Source organism: Scatophagus argus, chromosome 3 (assembly GCF_020382885.2).
Source record: "Scatophagus argus isolate fScaArg1 chromosome 3, fScaArg1.pri, whole genome shotgun sequence".
NCBI lineage: Eukaryota > Metazoa > Chordata > Actinopteri > Scatophagidae > Scatophagus > Scatophagus argus.
The window spans coordinates 25,675,451-25,693,026 of NC_058495.1; the positions used below are offsets into that span (position 1 = coordinate 25,675,451).

The window sequence follows — 17,576 nt, forward strand, 5'->3', positions numbered from 1 at the left end:
AATCTTTAGCTGAACTGTAGATCTGTGAGCAGCCTGTCGGACAGCCCGACTGCAGTGCTGTTTGCTCTAACAGTGTGTGTTACACAGCTCTGTCCAGCAGTTCATCTCCAGCTCTCAGCCATTCAACTGCAAGGTAAAACTGTATTGTAACTAACAGGAATGAAGGGCCGAGAAAATAAGAGACGGGTTGTTGTTGAGGTCTTGTGCAACATACCAATTTACACATGTGATCGTACTGCGTTTTCACTGTGTGTGTGTGTGTGTGTGTGTGTGTTTGTGTGGGTGTGCGTGTTATCAGCGAGTCGTCACCCATTACAACAGTGCCGCAAGTGGACCATCAAGCATTTATCTCAGCAAGCAGCAGACTCCATTATTCAACCATGTGTCACATCTGCAGAATGGGGGTCAAGTCCAGCTCTGTGTGTGTGTGTGTGTGTGTGTGTTAACACTGTCAAATTATCTGTGAATAAGTGCAACTTTAGCATCTGTCAGCATGGAAGCACTCAGGACTCTCTAATGTGTCTGTGTGTGTGTCTGTATACAGCATAGCCCACAATTTAGCCAGTGAAAGCAAACACACACACACACACACACACTTCAGCCCACTTGGCCTCGTATCAGCCTGCCTTGTGCACTGGATGCTGAGTCCGGTCCCCGGGTTGATGTCGCCTACTAAACGCCTCAGTTCCCCCGTCACAGACTGAGCCCCCCCCCCCCAGGGGGTGCAGTTCATTGTCCTGAAAGAGCATGTGTCCTCTTGCTCTCTCGGTGCGGAGGATCATCATTTATTTCTCGACTTTTTCGACTGGGTTGAATGGACGGGGAGTAATTTATGATCTTACAAAAACTTCGGGTCAAGGCACTGGCGTAATTTCCTGATGAATCAGCTGTTCCGGCGTCACGTTCTCTTTCCCTGCTGCTCTCAGAGTCACTTAAAAATCTAATCGACAGTCTTCTCCACCTCATTTTTTCTCCGACTTCATTTTGCAGTTGGAATATTTAAAAATAGTCGATGCATGTTGATATTAATGAAGTTAGTTAACTATGGAGACGATTAAGTCACGGTTTGATAATCCAGACTGCAGGGTAAAGCAGGCTTTCAGAGACTAAGACCTTGTTAAGTTAAGCTGGATGTTTTAGACCATCAGCATTAACCTTAAAAGAGTTTTGGGAAAGTGGGAATTGAAGCCTGGTTAATGTAAAGCTGCCTTAAACACACAGAGCTGTTAAACAGCCGCATGGAGTTTTGCAGCTTTCTGTCATTTTAAGTTAACTTTGGAATTGCATCTGAATTTCGCGTGGTTTAAGAATCCTTTAAGTGACCAAATTGGAATCGCTGTCAGCGTCACCTTTAAAGTTTGAAATCCACATTCTCTGTCCTCCTGTGAGGCCACGTCACTGCCACATCTGCTTTCTACTCTGGTATAAAAATATTTGTTTTATCCGAAAAGGCGTCCAACTCGTGGCGTCTAATCTACAAACCAAATGTCAGTCAGGATTTCACAGAAACACGTGTTTGAGCACAGAGACGTGTGCGGCTCTAAGTTCAGGCTGGGGTTTAATTGACTCCAAAGCGATCGAGCACCTGGTGGACTGTCTTCGAGTCCACCACAGTGTGGGCTGGAGATCCTTGGGAAGCATCACACTTCATTTGGAACGATATTACTGCATATCTCCCACCTCTCTTATATTTCTTGAAGCCAAACAAACAATTTCTTACCCTCATAGCTGCTCTAATTATTTTACCTTTTTTTAATATGTGAGGGGGCCGTGCTGGCTTGATCCTCGCCTCACTGCGTGACTTCTGACTTTATGGCGTGATGTAATCAATTAAACCAACCTGCTCCCACTACAGAAATGAACCGTTCATCTTTTCTTTGTCTGACTTTATGTGTCTCTATTTAGCTGAGCTTGGGTGTAGATTTTCTAATGGCAATGCGTCACAAGAAAATGACAGGAAAAGTATCAGACAGACAATCCAGACTTCTCTCACCACACGGAGGTAATGGCTTCTGATGATGGAGTCATAATGTTTGCTTTGGCACTTTTTACACTGAAATACAGAAATCGATGTGCAGTGATGACGAGCGATGATGGCTTGAATGCAAAGATGATGCGGGCGGAGGAACACCGAGAGCGTCTGACATTAGTTAACTTGTCTCACGGTTCACCAATAATGACCTCGAACGTCACACGAAGCCGCACCTTCGGGATGAATTTTCAGCCACCAAGGAAAACATACAAGCTTATGATGCTAATACTGAGAAGATGCAAGACATACATGAGGACTTCTATAATGGCTTATGTGATCAAAGGAACAGAGGGACCCACATTTCAACCACGTGGCCACACAGATCTGGCTGTTAAACGTCAGCAACCTGAGAAACTCTGTGCAGTTTCTCGGTGCCGAAACAGCCAGGAGAAAATTATGTGTGTGCCACCGAGATTAAAATATTAGGTGCTTCATGTTTCACACTCGGCAAGAAAAGGGATGTGTCGGTCATCAAAAGAAACATCTTTTAACGTCGCGTAGGACAGCACATTCTGTGGCTCTTTTTCGTATTTGCAACCAAAGCAATTACCAGTAGGTCTGTGTGCATGAAGACAGCACATTATTACTGCTAACAAATGAGCCAGGATGCATGCAAATTGGATTCTCACTTCAGCAGATTTTTTTGAAAGACAGTCAGAAGACTTCATTGTCTGTGGGCTCTGATGTGACATTGTGACAACAACAAAAACACATCCATTTTCCAGGTGTAGCCTCAGTCATAAGATGCATTTGGAAAACCCGGCGAAAGCCGAGGTGAGAGTCACAGTGAGAAACGTGGAGTGGATGTGCTGATGTCTAGAAGTAAACATACAATACCCCACACTCAGAGTTCTCCATGTGTGAATCTCTCTATCGGAGCAAGGGCAAGGCAGGCACAGGACGGGACAGGAAGGGGTGGAGCCAAAGACAGGAAACAGGGAGACAGAGAGAGAGAGAGACATTAAAGGGTGTGAGACTCAAGTCAGAGAGGTTGTTGTGAGAAACCTGAGACATCTGTTTCATGTGGTATTTTTACTCTTCTGCCTGTCCCCTCGTATTCATGGGATTTTTCCGTTGACACTCAGAGTAACGAAGGTAAACCCTGAATCTGAAAGGCTGTCGGCTCTCTTTTCCAGAATTTCTTTTGCTTTCTGTAGATAAAATTACCACAACATTCTGTTTTCAGGCCCAATTTTCAAGCACAGATCCAGTGTCATGGCTGTCTGATGCTGACAATGAACCGAATGCTCAAACATTTGTTCTTCTGTTCTCTCCTAACCCTCTAACGCGGATTTTGAACTGTTGCAAGCGGCAGTACACGTCTACATCTGGAGAACAGTGAACTTGAATGAGCTGTGATGGGCTAAAGAGGAAGAAAACAGATTTAATTTGATTTTCATCTGTTTAGGCAGCCATGAAAGATCAAACCTGCCCCGTATGGGTTGGAAAGCAGGCTTTCTCTCGCAGCATAAAGCACCACAATGTGCCAGTGAGTGGGACTTGAGTAGGTTTTCGGCAAGAGTGCTGTTAAATGATGTGTCAAGATACAAGGATTTATCAAGGAGATTATAGCAGGAAGAAATCCCAGACTTTCATAAGTGACAAGAACAATTGAAAACAAGACTCGGAAGATGCAGGAAACATTCAGTTGTATCAGTCAACAGCAGCATGAAGAAGAAGAAGAAGAAGAAGAAGAAGCTTGGAATGGACATGAAGCCATATTCATGTTTCACTCTTTGGATCTGAAGACGTCCTGCCACCAGTGATGAAGACAAATTTTTACTGTCTCAAATTTCTTTTTTTTTTTGTTTTCTCAAAACAGACTCAGATGTAGCAAAGCCACACATTTAGTTTTTCTTCCCAAAAACTCAGAACAATGAGAATAAAGTCTTTACCTACTTATAAACTGAGGACAGAATCAAGGCAGGAGAGAAGTGACGGGATGCTTATGGGAAAAAGATATCAGGTGTAATCATGGGATGTTTGCTCATTATCTTTGCTGTTGTTAAGAGCTGGCAGAGTGCAGAGTGATTGGTTATCAGGAATGGATCAGATCAGTGCAGGAAGCAATGAATGTAATGTGTGCGATGTTCAGCATGACTCTGTGGATGTTAAAACAAACTAAACCATTGTGGTACTTTGTATTAGACCATTTAATCACTAAGTGAAAGCACAGTTTCACGTGTGCTGCGATTACACAAACGTGCTGTTCAGCTGTGGAAACTGACTCCTTCAAGAGTTTAACTTAAACTCACATGTGTGCACTGCTGCCACATGTTAGTCTCTCCTCATTGTAAATCACAGGTAATATACAGAATATCATCCCAGCTTCTCCACTGATGCCTTGTCACGCTCTTTTGGGTCACATTCAGACATGCAAAGCCTTGATGCATTCCCAACATGAGATGATGCTCTGGTTTAGTTTGAGGAACACAAAAATTACAAAACTACAAAAAATACAAAAAAAATATGTTTTCAGTCCGGTAAGGTTTTTTGCAGTGACCCGATTCCTCAAACATCTTAGCAGCCCATTCAAGTGTTTCACTGAACCCAACGACTCCCATCTGGGTGCGCTACCCGGTGCAATAACACAATCCAATTAGCTTCCAGTGTAACACTGCTAAAGGGACAGTTCACTGCAATAACCAGGCTTGTGGTTAAATATTTAGGCTCTGAGAATGACAAGGAAAAAAAAATCTTTCAGAAATGTTGTAAACTAGTCTGAACTCTTAGGAACTCTGGTAAAAGTGCGATACAGATGAACCGTACTGTTGTTGTAATGTCAGGTTTAAAACCTGTTGTCTCTGACTGGGGTTTTAAGTTTGGTAGAAGCAGCGCAGACATAAAAAGCCTGGTGATGTCCAGCTTGTCTCGTGGTGCATCCCTAAGCTCGACCGAGACACATGCAGACTGTAAGTAAAGCATATGGACAGCATCGCTCGAGAGGACAATTTAAACAAGCCCTTCAGGCGAGCTTCGGCATTAATGAGGCCACGACACAAGATCTAATGCGAAAAGGCAGATTGGACAGGAGTCAGGCTCAGCAGCAGAGGCACTCGATCACTGCCTCATATAGCCAGCAGTGACGTCCAAAACTGGTCTGCTGCTGTTTGCTTGTTTGTCTACATCATCTGTGTGCTTTTTCTTCAAGCTAGCAGTTGTTTTCATTTAATGTATTGGGCCATCGAGGCTGAGTCTCTTCCTAAGGCTGACCTGGAGATGACGACAGAATGCAAACCTTGTTGTAAAAAAGTGTGGCTGAAAAAAGTTTAAATATAAATAAATAAATAGTTTTTCTCCATCAATTTGTAGTTCCAGACGTCACCTTTTTCTGGTTACTCAGATGAGGTCCGCTTCTCAGGCATAACACACACACACACACACACACACACACACACACAAATCAGACAGCGTTTCAGGAGCTTCAGGGACATTAATTATTCATTCATTCTCCTCTCAACCTTTTTATGAAAAGTGTATCTTGCAGCGTTCGTTTGAGCCCTCGGGGCCACCTGGCTGGAGAAACATCAAATCCCCATTAAGACTTCAGTCATGTCCAGCGTTATTCACTTTTACATTTCACATTATCGGCAACATCGCCTGGCTTTCCTTGAAAAATGAAGTCCATTTGGAACATGTGTAACGGCACTCTGAAAGATTAATTGGACAGTTGTGTGCGCTCACTTCCCTACAAAGTTTTTTTCAGGGAATAATTTATGGGCTTTGAAAGGCATGTAAAACACTTTCGATTTGAAAAACGCTTTTTTCGACCACCCGGGCGGCTGGCTAAAGTGTGTGGAATGAAATATAGATGACCTCAGTAAATGGTCCACGATATGGTAAACCTCCCTCTGTCCGAATCTATCCGTCTGCACCCCTTTTTCTTCTCTTCTGTCTATAAGACTCTTCATCGTCTGCTTATCTGCTTGGCTCTTCTGCTCTTCTGTCATACTTACTTTTGTGCTTCATGGCCTCCTGTGACCTGAATGAAACCTTTAACCCTGACTGATGGCCTGGTTTTAACTACAGCTCAGGAGAACATCTGAGCGGCATCTCAGCTCCTCCCTCCTTTTCTTTCTCTTCTTCTGCATGGTCTCTATTTTTCCTCACTCCTACATCTGTTGTGGTGGTGGTGGTGTTTGCCCTCTAATTGGCCTTTTTATGTATATTATGCCCTGTTAGCCTGGTTAGCATCTGATTAGCATATCCACTTGACCCGCAGGTTAACCAGAGCTGCCTTGTTTTCATTTTTCATATTCTTCAAACCTCATGCATTTTCTTCCTCCCCTGCCTTCCCTTTCTGCTTCTCATCCACATTCCCTACCTGCACCCTCTTCTGAAGTCTTTAACTATATATTTCTTGTATCTCCTGGAATTTTCCTGCTCTGTCTCTAATATAATTCTATCCTTGTGTTTGGGATATTCTGTGTTAGCCTCTGATTAGCATCGGCAACTGACCCTGTGCCCTCGCTGACTCCACAGCCTCTTTTTCCTCATTTGAAATGGTTGTAAACTTGTGTTCGGACTGGCGATAAGGTGTCTGGCAGTTGCTCTCGCTGTATGACAGTCAGCATGTGGAGTTTTATGTTTGTTTTCTTGTTTACAGCCAGGCCTGAATGCTTTGTGTGTTTGTGGAGAAAAAAATAAAAAAACAATTCACTTGGCGTTTATTTGTACTACTAAATGTGTGTGTGTGGGGGTCGTATGCGTTCACCATATGTCTGCATGTGTCACAGAAAGGTGAAGAACAGACGTGTGTTAGAAGATTTAGATTTCCTAACAGCAAACATGCACGCTTACAAATAATGGAGATGGGAGGATCCACTCTGACGTCTTCCACTTCTATTCCCCACAACAGACAAAGATGATTCTGTCTCATTGTGTTTGCTCTAAAGTCATCCCGAATAAACGTCAGCTGCTTGAATATCAGCACGAGAGGTGATAAACCTGAAAACTCGAGTCATTTTATTTTATTTTTTTTTGCCCCTGGCTGACGGTATGATAACTGTCCAACTCTCTGCTGGCTGTATCATGACTCTGGCACTAAGTTGTACCTTAATTTCAGCTATTAACGACCACGGCGCAATCAAAAATGGTTGAGTTGTGACCAACACGAATATCTTCACACTCTGCTGTCACAGTAACAAGAAGCAAATGTCAGCATCATTTTCTTTCAAAAAGAAACATCTGAAAACAGCTCGGCTGCTCTGAGTCAACGCTGTAATTTGTTTTGATGTCTGCTTGTTAAAAAACCTCACAATTTAAGGCCTTGGGCAGTCGGAGCAAATAATCCTCATGCCTTACATTTCACCTCCCGTGGCTTCAGTATTAGTTTTGTAGTGCAAATACGTCTCGATTACCAACACCACACGAAGGGCTGCGGTGTACTTGTTTGCATGTCTTGTGTTGAATTCCTATTTCCACCAGTCACACCAAAGAATTTCTTTACTTCAATCGTTTCTTTTTTTGTTTTTTTTCCTCAGCACTGTTTTGTGTAAGTTTCGACCTTGAATTAAGAAAATGACAAAAACAATGAAGAATGACCAGAAAACGAAACAAATGTGAGTCCCAGCAAAGCAAAATGTGTAAGCATTATGCAGGTGGGGTAGTCAGGGGTGGCAGAATGGATGAAGCGATAGAGAGAATTAGAGAAAGTAAAAGGAAAGAAAGGCAGGTGATGGTGGCAAGCCAGTGTGCATGTTAACACAGACACAGAAAGCTGTGTGCATCTGTGAACGCAAAGAAAAATAATACAATTCTCCTGGGTTTTAGAGATCAAAATATGGGCACATGTATCGCTGCTATTTATTTTTGCCTAAAGGGTTAGAGGGGATTAAGCACATCTCCAGATTTAACACATAATTCTGACCTGTACGATTGCCTTAAGAAATGAATAAAAGTACGTGGCCTTCACATCTACAACAATCAGCGTGTAACCTGCAACCTCTGATAAATGCTAAGCTCCAAGAAGGATTTTTGTTGACTGACACAAAAACTACACACAAAGAAACATTTGACATTTATTCCCATTCACCTGAACTCATTAACCGTGAACGGAAAGCTGAGCATCTGACCCTGCCTCTCTGTTTGTCCAGAAATATTCATTTCTGCCTGTCATGAGGACATTTGACAAGATGAAATCTATCCGTCAATCTGTCTGTGTATCTGTCCACTCATAATTTTGAAAGATGCTAAATGTAGTATTTTATTTGCCAACACTGTGCAGGTGCTCACTGGTACAAAAGGACACGGCTGTCATAAAGAAGATCCGAAGCCTCCGTCTAAATGCTGCTCTTATGGTTGGCACCTTTGACCAGATTTTCTCATCAGTTGTTGTCTCTGTCTCGACACAGACCAGAGCAATGGCCGATCAGCCCTGTTGCGTGGCTCATTGGCTCAAAATGCAGCGTAAATTCAGACGGAGGCTACGGAGCGGTCTACTCTGCGAGTCGAGAGAGACGATGTAAAATGTTACATATAGCACCTTTAAGCTGCCAGTAAGTGCTGATGTCGGCTTTGTGACCTACCTGCGCTTGAAGGTGAGGACGACGCCGAGGAGGATGATGATGAACATCAGGATCCCTGCGATCACTCCAGCCATTTTCACTGTGCTGTCCACCTGCTTCTCTGGCTCCATGGCATCCGAGTCCTGGGTGGATGCACCTACACACACGCGCGCACGCACACACACACACACACAGGTATACACACAGTCACATCGGTAGGCATACAAACAGCACAAACGGTCTCATAGAAAAGGACCACACATGTGCATGCACACACACACACAACTCATACACACATCAACCATGATAAACACACACTCTCTCTCACGTATACACACACACACACACACACACACGTGTTAGCCACAAATAAAGACACAGTCGACACAGTTGATCCCAAGGTGAAGATGCTCTAAACACATTCATATGCAGAGAGCATGAACACAACTTCGAAACGTCATGCAGGGGGATGGAAACGTCAGCAAAATGTTCCAGAACACAACAAACAAACAAACAAACAAACAAGGTTTCTTTCCATCAGCAGACAAGAGGAGCAGTTAAAAATCCAATTTTTAAATTCAGCACTTTAAGAATCTCACACAAACTAAAAACGGATGATCTCTTTATAGAAAGAGAATGAAAAAGTGATGTCATTTTAAAAGTCTTTCTTTTACAATTCAGAGCACTTTACATCCTTGAACACAATAAAGAAAAGCATCACATCTTTACATTTACAGGGAAGTAAAACCATGTGGGGACTATGGACATTTTTTTTTAAAAAAAAGTGCAAATAAATTAAGAAAGAAAGAAAGAGAAATGTTAGCACTGAATTCATGAAACTCAGTTTTGCACACTGAAAAAAAATCATAATATGAAAAAGAAGAATTTCAAATTAAAGAATCTATGCGAAAGACAAATATTATTATAATATTATAATTTTCAGATTTTTTGTGTGATTCCAATTCATTCCAGGCTAGACACACTGAAAATAAACAGACATCACATGCACATGGACTCCACGCATGCACAGCAACTCAGTATCAGCATCAGTCAGAAGAGGGATTAGAGGACACAGCGGACAGGAAACAGAAAGGTGGTCGAGGTGCATGCGAGGATGGAGCACAGAGTGGATTTTACAGGAGGATTCACTCAGATGAGAGCGCTGCTATCAGTGTTTGGTTTGACGCAGAGGCCAGGAGGCCACTCTGAACACACAGCCAGCCAGTGAGAGAGACAGACGGTCCCCTCTGAAGGCGGAGACAAAGACGCACGTCTGCTTCCTGCTTGCTGCTCACACTTCCTCATCTCCCCGGCCTGATGATCATGTGAGTTAAAATGGAATTCATGATTGACCTCGTCTCGTTCTTTTTAAAGGCTTTCTAACAGCGTGGAAGAAGTTGGACGTACGCACAAAAGCTCAATCTTTTCACCAAATGATAGATAATTACTTTAAAAATGATTAATACAAGCTGTAAGCCTGAACCGTACCAGCACATGATATCTCCAATTCAAGATCCCGCACACACACAACAAAACTCCGTCTCCACTGAATACCTGCCAACGTGACACATACTTTCTCAGGTAATAATTTCAGGTGTACAACACTCAAAGAGCGTCAAGTGTTTCTCAGAACAGCTCCAGTTCCAGTTACTCTTTCAGCTCTCAGAAAGACGCAGATCAATTGGACAGACAAGAAGGGCGGACTGTTAATGAGTCTGCCATCGTGAATGAGCAAGGTCAGATAAACCAGAGATAAAGAACAGGGGTGATGATGCTGATGGCAGAGAGTAACGGAGATTAAAATAAATAGAAAATAGATAAACAAAAACGGACAGAAAAAGAAAGATTTAAGTTTGGGAGATGACAAGAAAGAGATCCATCCAGAAATTGCACAAGGAATAAATAAGAGGATCAAAAACATAAAAGTAAGAATAAATGATAACGGAGAGAAAGGATCATAGAAGGAAACTTATATAAAAACACCTTCATGACAGTGAAGAGAAAGGCTGGGAAGACAGAGATGAGAAACCCTCGAGCAAAGGACCCTGGGATCCCACACATGAATGCACCTGTTCTCCTACAGACGTGCACCAAGCAGCCTCTTGTTATAACCTTGATAGACAAAGACAGATGATTAATAGAGAAATACTGCTGCGTGGGAGTTCAGTTTAATTCCCCGTCTCTCTCATCTTCACCCACTCCGCAATAACAACACAAGGTTGGCGGTGGATACCACTGAGCTAACGGCTTAAGCACCTAACCTTGGCACGCTCGGTAATGGCTGCCGCAGTCCTCGATGGCTGCGGTGACGGGATGTTCTTTTAAAAATCCCTAATGCCTCCTATGACAACACGTCCACCATCTTTGTAACCCGATCACGGACAGTGTCCTCTTCTTAAAGCGGCATCATATTTGAAAAAAAAAATAAAAAGAAAAAAAGAAATTAAGAAAACACATCTGTCACTTTCCATCCTACGCTTTACAGCAGAAGGAAAAAGCAGCTTTTTCTCCCTGCATGTTTTCAATGGAAATGAGCCTTCAAATTGACATCTTAATGTGGGGTTAAGTTTTAAGTGCTGTACTTTTTGAAAGTGCTGAATTCTCAATGTATTGTGTATATTCCTTGGTGAATAAGAGGATATTCAATGGCTCCTAAATGTTTTATGCCTACTATACAGGAAGAAAAATATTGTAACTCTTAGTTAAGTTGTCAAAAGTAACTGCGGTACATTAAAGAAGAATATGTGCTCCAAAAAAAGCAGAAGGGTGTGATCGTCCAAGCTGTCATTGGTGCAAAAATGAATTAGGCAACAAAAAGTCTTGGATTCATTGCATTAGCATTAGCATGCTGGTTCAGAGCTTCAGATTTGCTCATTCAGAGTTGCTCATTACCTGGCCCACACAGAGCCCTGACCTCAACCCCATCCAAAACCGACCGACTCCCTTATACTGTATGTTTCTCTTTCTACAGTTTCTACAACAGCCATGACAGCTTGATCAGACTGTAGGTACGTCTGAACTTTCATACTTTTATCTCAAACGTTGGACTTGTAGGCAAAGCATTTGCTTATCTGACAGCCATGACATTCATGACTGTGTGGCCTGCTTATGTTTATTACTTATTCCCATTATTCCCTTCAGAAAATAACCCTGGAAGGACACTTTCTCATGTCCTGCAGCCTTGTAATCAGCACATATGTATAGAGGTGTGAACTTCAGTTTGAGTGGCCAACACACTGTAGTTACATGAAAGCCTTGAGCGATCATGCAAGAGACTTTCCTGTAGTCTGTGCCCTGGTAATCACCCCACAGGTGTATTAAACCTCAATTTCCTCCATGAGTGATTCACAGTATGTATCACCTGACACATTACAGTGTGACCCCATTTGTTCACACTTCACCGGCCCACATGCTGATTGGGTTCAACAGTTCATGATGTAACAGCAGAGGACCCCATCTGGCAACGGGTTCAGCTCCATTTAACACTGTGATTGGCCAGCTCAGGAGCTACTCAGCCAATCAGACGATCTCTGACAGGGTTCCGACCGTAGCAGAGGCAAAGTGATCTAATGCGACCATGTCCATTAGCGCGGGGTAGAAGTTGAGATGAAGCAAACCGTCAGGACAAAATAGGATTGATTGACGACCGACTGCGAACACAATATGGAGGACACCGTGGCCTTATTTATTATTGTATCACCACTGTCAGCTAACAGGTGGCTCATCAGGATGTACAATTTATGGATCTCTCTTACTGACTTGCCACCGGTACTGGCAGGTGGTGTGGGTATTATTTTCTTGGCACATAACAGGTCCCTTAAAAAGACAGCTGGAACAGTAGAAGGCTGGCTTCATACCTAAACAATATGTTCATCCAGGTGAATGTCCTCGAGGACAGGATGTTGAACATATCACAGTGGTGACAGTAGCCCAAGTTCAGTATCCTGTAGGGCTCTAGGATTTCAGAATTTGATAATAAAAATGGGATTAAATAAAGAATGTGACACACTTCTTCATGGAATCTGGGCAGAAATGAAACAAAATTTAGACAAACTTAAAACAGATTTCGTAGATTTCGAAAAATGTAAATCAGTTTAGCTGCTGTCCCACAGGATATTTCACCATGTGGGCTGAAAGCATGTAGAGGCAACTAGTTTAACTCAGTTTACTTCTCCCTTGAGTCAAAACGAGTGCCTGTTAAGTGTTAGCAGTGGAAGCTAGCTGTTAGCTACAATGCACTATGTTGTGAAATGTTGATAAAACTGAAAAAAATCAAACCGTCACACTGAAAGGTTTGTACTTTTTCTATGCAGTTAAGGCCATTTTTCATTTCTCCAGTGATCAAAAAGTGTCCGACATAACCCGAGATCATTACTCTTTAGCCATCACAAGATGAAAAGGCTTTCGTTGATTCTTGCCTCCTAACGTGCAGTGTTGCAACGGGCAACCAAATACGTGACCAGAAACATTAAGATGAGAAATGATGTGTTTTTAAAGTGTAATAAATTGTCTTGGAAAAATATTGCAGCAAATCTTCAAGACAAAATGAACTGGAATGTGATTTTAGTGTATATCAAACCACAACTCTCCACAGTTTACATAAATTGAGCGTAACATCGCTCATCCGGAGTAGAGGAGCTTAATACAGAGAGCAGTGGGGTCAGGCTGCATGGTAATGGCCAGAAGAGGGTCTTAAATTCTTTATTTTTCCTGTAAAAGTCCTCCCAGGAGAAAGACTTGACATATCGATCTGAGAGGTATAACTGCCCTGACTGTCTCTGCACACTGAGCTCTCACAACCACTTGGCCTTCTCAGCGCTAGCCGGTCTCACCGGGGGACTACTGCAGGCACGGACAACAGCACATTTATTGGTGCCTACAGGGAGCAGATACCAGCCATCCAGGTCGTAAATACAGCGGGAAGCCATGCTACAGCGGCATGTTATCGTACAGATTCATCTGCGTGCAGAAACGTCGGATAGCACGTTGGAATAGCATATAAATACATTTGATACCAAAGTCTGGGTTGCGCTGTTAATTAAGGGCAGTTTGAAAATTGAACGCTGGACAGATGAAGTGCATATGAAAACTGCAACGTTCTACTTCATTCAGTTACACTGCAACAAATGATACAGGACGCCCATTAAGCAGCTGCTGCTGCTTCATCTGTGCTAAAAGTTTTCAAAGAAAGTGCTGTGTTGGTACGTACTAATGTGATCTTTGTGTGTCATGTAGAAGGAAGAGCAGCCTTCAGTGTTAATACAGAATAGAATGAGGATAAATGCATTGAGGGGGACTTCCTCAGTATGAGCCTTTCTAACTGTGACAGCGTCGGGTTAGTCATCATATTGATTGCTTCCATAAGCCATTCATCTGCACAATGTCTCGTGTTCCTGAATGCACACAAGCTGTGTGAGTGTGTATTTGTGTAATATCCTTTTCATTTATATATTTCTCTGCACTTTTCCCCCCTTTATTATTTCTTCTACTTGGAGAGCATGATAAAATTATCAGGGAGGAATTATGGGTAAAACCAGAGATATTAAAAACATAATCTCATCCAAATGGAGAGAAGATTGATTCTCCGAGCTACCAACGCACTGCAGCAGCCATGAATAGCATATTAAATGCTGCTTTTCTGTGTGTGTGCGTGTGTGTGTGTGTGTGTGTGTGTGTACATGTCACAGGTAAAGGACAGACTGCTGTTTGAGCGTGGGTTCATCTTTTATAACATTTTTCTCCATTTATTCTGTATGTGTTTGTGTGCATGTGAATGACTCCGACTGCTTTGATAACATATATCGTAACTATAGATTAATTAGACAGAAGTTCTCCTGGTTAAGGATATGTACACATCTTCAAACTGCGTGTGTGTTATGCAGGTTATGTACTGTCACTCTGTGTGTGTGTGTGTGTGTGTGTGTGTGTGTGATTAGGGCTGATGTGAAGCTTTAGTTTGTAGATATTGTTTGTCAGCAGCTGCGGGGAGCATCCTCTGTGGATTAGTGTTAGGATGGCTGAGTGTGTTTAACAGGATTACTAATCTGAACTATGCTGCCACAGCGTTCTGTGTGTGTGTGTGTGTGTGTGTGTGCGTGCACATCTATTCATAAATGTGCCTTTCACTGTAAATCTGAATATTTTTGAGTGTGTATACTCGTGTCTGTGGAGCCAAACTTTTTACCAGCACGTACATTTGTGTACCAGGGTGCCTTTTTAAAGGAGTTTCTGTATAGTTTTGTGTGTGTGTGTGTGTGTGTGTGTGTGTGTGTGTGGTCAGATGATGACGGATTAACATATTTTAAGTCTCCATAACTTAGTAAACAATGGACAGTGCTAATGGTTGCCTTTCATTCTCTCTCTCTCTCTCTCTCTCTCTCACACACACACACACAAACACACACACACACACACACATCCACCAGTTTCCATTAATGTTGACATTAATGTTAAGGTCAGCAGGACTCGGTTTACTAAGTACTTTAGTGCTTTTAAGAACTAAAACGACTTAAATGCGTCATCGTCTGCTCTGCGTGGAGCTTTTGGCTGGAGGGGTTTGTTCACACTGAAGACTGTGTGTGTGTGTGATTTATATGATTTATATAATAAATCATATAAAATTTGACCATTTGGGAAAAAAGTGATTAAGTATTTCATTGCCTGCATGTTCTGTCACTGAAGCTTTTTTACTCATTGCAATTTCGCAATTTTTTGTTACTTTTTAATTTTAATTTAGCTTCGTTTCTTATCCTGTGAACATTAGTTTTAAGGGAAATGATGACAGTCGAGCTTCTGTTTAAGGCAGCTGATCCATCACATCAGTGAGTGTATGTGCAGTGCAGCATGTGTGTGTGTGTGTGTGTGTGTAACACTGTTTGTATTATCCTTCCTCTGTCCAGTCCAGATCAGCTGACAGCTACAAGGCAGCCACGGCCACATCCCTCCTGCTGTACCCTTTAGTTGAGGGGAAACAATCCCAGAATGCAATGCAACGTGTTGTACGATGACCAAATCAATTACGGGTCGGGGGAGCACAAACACGCTGAGCGGAACTGAAGTTTGATTCTCCTTTGAGCGGACTTTGTTTCTGACGAGGTGACGCAGCCGAAGGCCAAAGTGAAATGCACGTTAGGACGAAGCTGCTGTAAGCTGACAGCCGTGAAAGCAGAAAGGCTGGCAGGGAGTTAAGGCCTTGAAATGATATAAAAACAACCTGGAACCAAAAGCTGACAAATCGCAAAAAACTCTGACTCGTTTTGACCGACTCGCAGTTGTGATCAGAACGGCAGATTTAAACTAGAACTAATTTAACTGAGTGCAGCTCGTCTCTGGATGTCAAGCAATCAACAGCACGTGTGCCCATGTGGGAACAGAAAGTAAAAGTTTCCATGAAGAGCACTCGAAAGTTATTCACGACCATACGTCACCATTAACGCAAGAGCAAAGCAGCTGCTCCAAGCTTCATCGCCTGAGCTTCGAACCTACAAGCTGAGGTTGATCTAAAGCTACAGCCTGCTGTGCAACGTCTACTCATTTCATTCAGTGATGACTAACGGCTACATTAAATATGTTAATAAGGATATTAAGGAAAAACACCGCAAATTGTTTTTTTTTTCATAAAGCTCAAAACACAAAATTTTCTCTGAAAACAATACAAAATCAATTTTTCTTTTTTGATTTTTGCCTAAATTGGTGGACAAATTTGTTTCTTTGAAAGGTGAAAATAATTCCCAATTATGATTTTAATATTCATTTTAGATGGTAAATATCAGCTTTTTTCAGAGTTACAGTGATTTCTGTGAGTCGGGTAAATCATTACTGGCAACATGTTTTTTTGTCTTCTTTAGAATTATGCATGAATTATGAATTATGCAATTCCTGAACACTCGGGTCCATTTACGTTGAGGTTAGCACAGCATTGCAGAGTCCAATAAGAATCAGCAGAGAATCATAAGCATTTCTTTGCAGGTAAAAGAAGTGAAGTAGAACATTAAAGGTTATTCAATAATTTGTTCCACCCAGTTTTCTGCACTGCAGAGCTGCTGCCACGCTGTCAGCAAACAAAGCACAAAAAAAGGTTTTCTTTTGTTGAAATGAAACATCATCAGAGCTTGTTATTCACTGGCCTCAGAGCCGCCAATGCCTCTGTGTTGTGTGTTTGTTTTTCCCACTGAAACCCCTTGATATTGTAAAAGAACTCTGAGATGCAATTTATTAACTTCAACAATTCAGACCCAAATGTGAAATGCTTAAAAAAATGAAATAAATCTGCAGCATCTCCTAATTTATTTGCTTTTCTCTCTTTTCTTTTGCGCTCCCTTTCTTTCAGCTCAGTGTTCTCCCCCTCCCGTCCATCCCTCGTTCCTCCTCTTTATGCCCAGATGCCGGTGAGGACTTTACGATCGGGTCCTGAAGATTTACGCCGGGACGACTGAACGTTTTGTCGCTGCGCCGCGGAGCAGATGGAAAATTCATGGCCGAGTTGGAAGGGCGAATTTAGCATAAGACAACAATTCGCCACAATGCCTGTCTGGCAGAGAGCGAGGCAGATACACCTGTCTGCATGCACAATGCTGCGATAAGAAAACACACAAGCATCCTTGAGTCGGCCTCCACTGCTGGATTTGTCTTTTCTTCTCTCTGACTTTCTTCCAGTCGGCTTCTGTCACCCTGTGCCTCTCTTAGTTTTTCATCCTCTTCTTCTCTCCTGGGTTTCATTTCCTTTGCTTTCTGGAATATGGTCTCTTTCTCCTTCACTCTCGGTTTCTCTGTCAGCTCAAGTGGCAGTCGAAGCCTACATGCTCCCCGTACGGCTTGAACAGCATTTCATCCATTACTGACTTGTGCTGTGCCCTTAAAATGTCACCTCATCGCTGGATATTTACCTAAATCACCCCAGAGGAGTTTTTTTTGTTCCTTTTAACAGTCTGACTCAATCTGTTGCAAATCCAGACAGCAAACTGACTCAGAAAGCAGCAAGCAGGCAGCACTCGTGATGATGGGAAAACAGGAGGAGGAGAAGCTGTAAAGAGCAGAGT

The 17,576-nt window shown here is 42.5% G+C and overlaps 1 protein-coding gene across 8 annotated transcripts in view; it reads right to left on the reverse strand.

The window, feature by feature from the left end:
* The window catches only part of ptprt (protein tyrosine phosphatase receptor type T), a 287,747-nt gene that overhangs the window by 75,830 nt on the left and 194,341 nt on the right, over window positions 1-17,576 (reverse strand). For 5 of the 8 annotated variants that reach the window (XM_046385025.1, XM_046385022.1, XM_046385019.1 and 2 more), the window contains exon 16: window positions 8,560-8,695. In XM_046385025.1, coding sequence (XP_046240981.1) covers window positions 8,560-8,695 — 136 coding nt within the window. Of the gene's footprint in view, window positions 1-2,869; window positions 2,903-8,559; window positions 8,696-17,576 lie in introns of all 8 variants that reach the window. The other 3 variants (XM_046385023.1, XM_046385021.1, XM_046385017.1) reach the window with 1 other exon arrangement.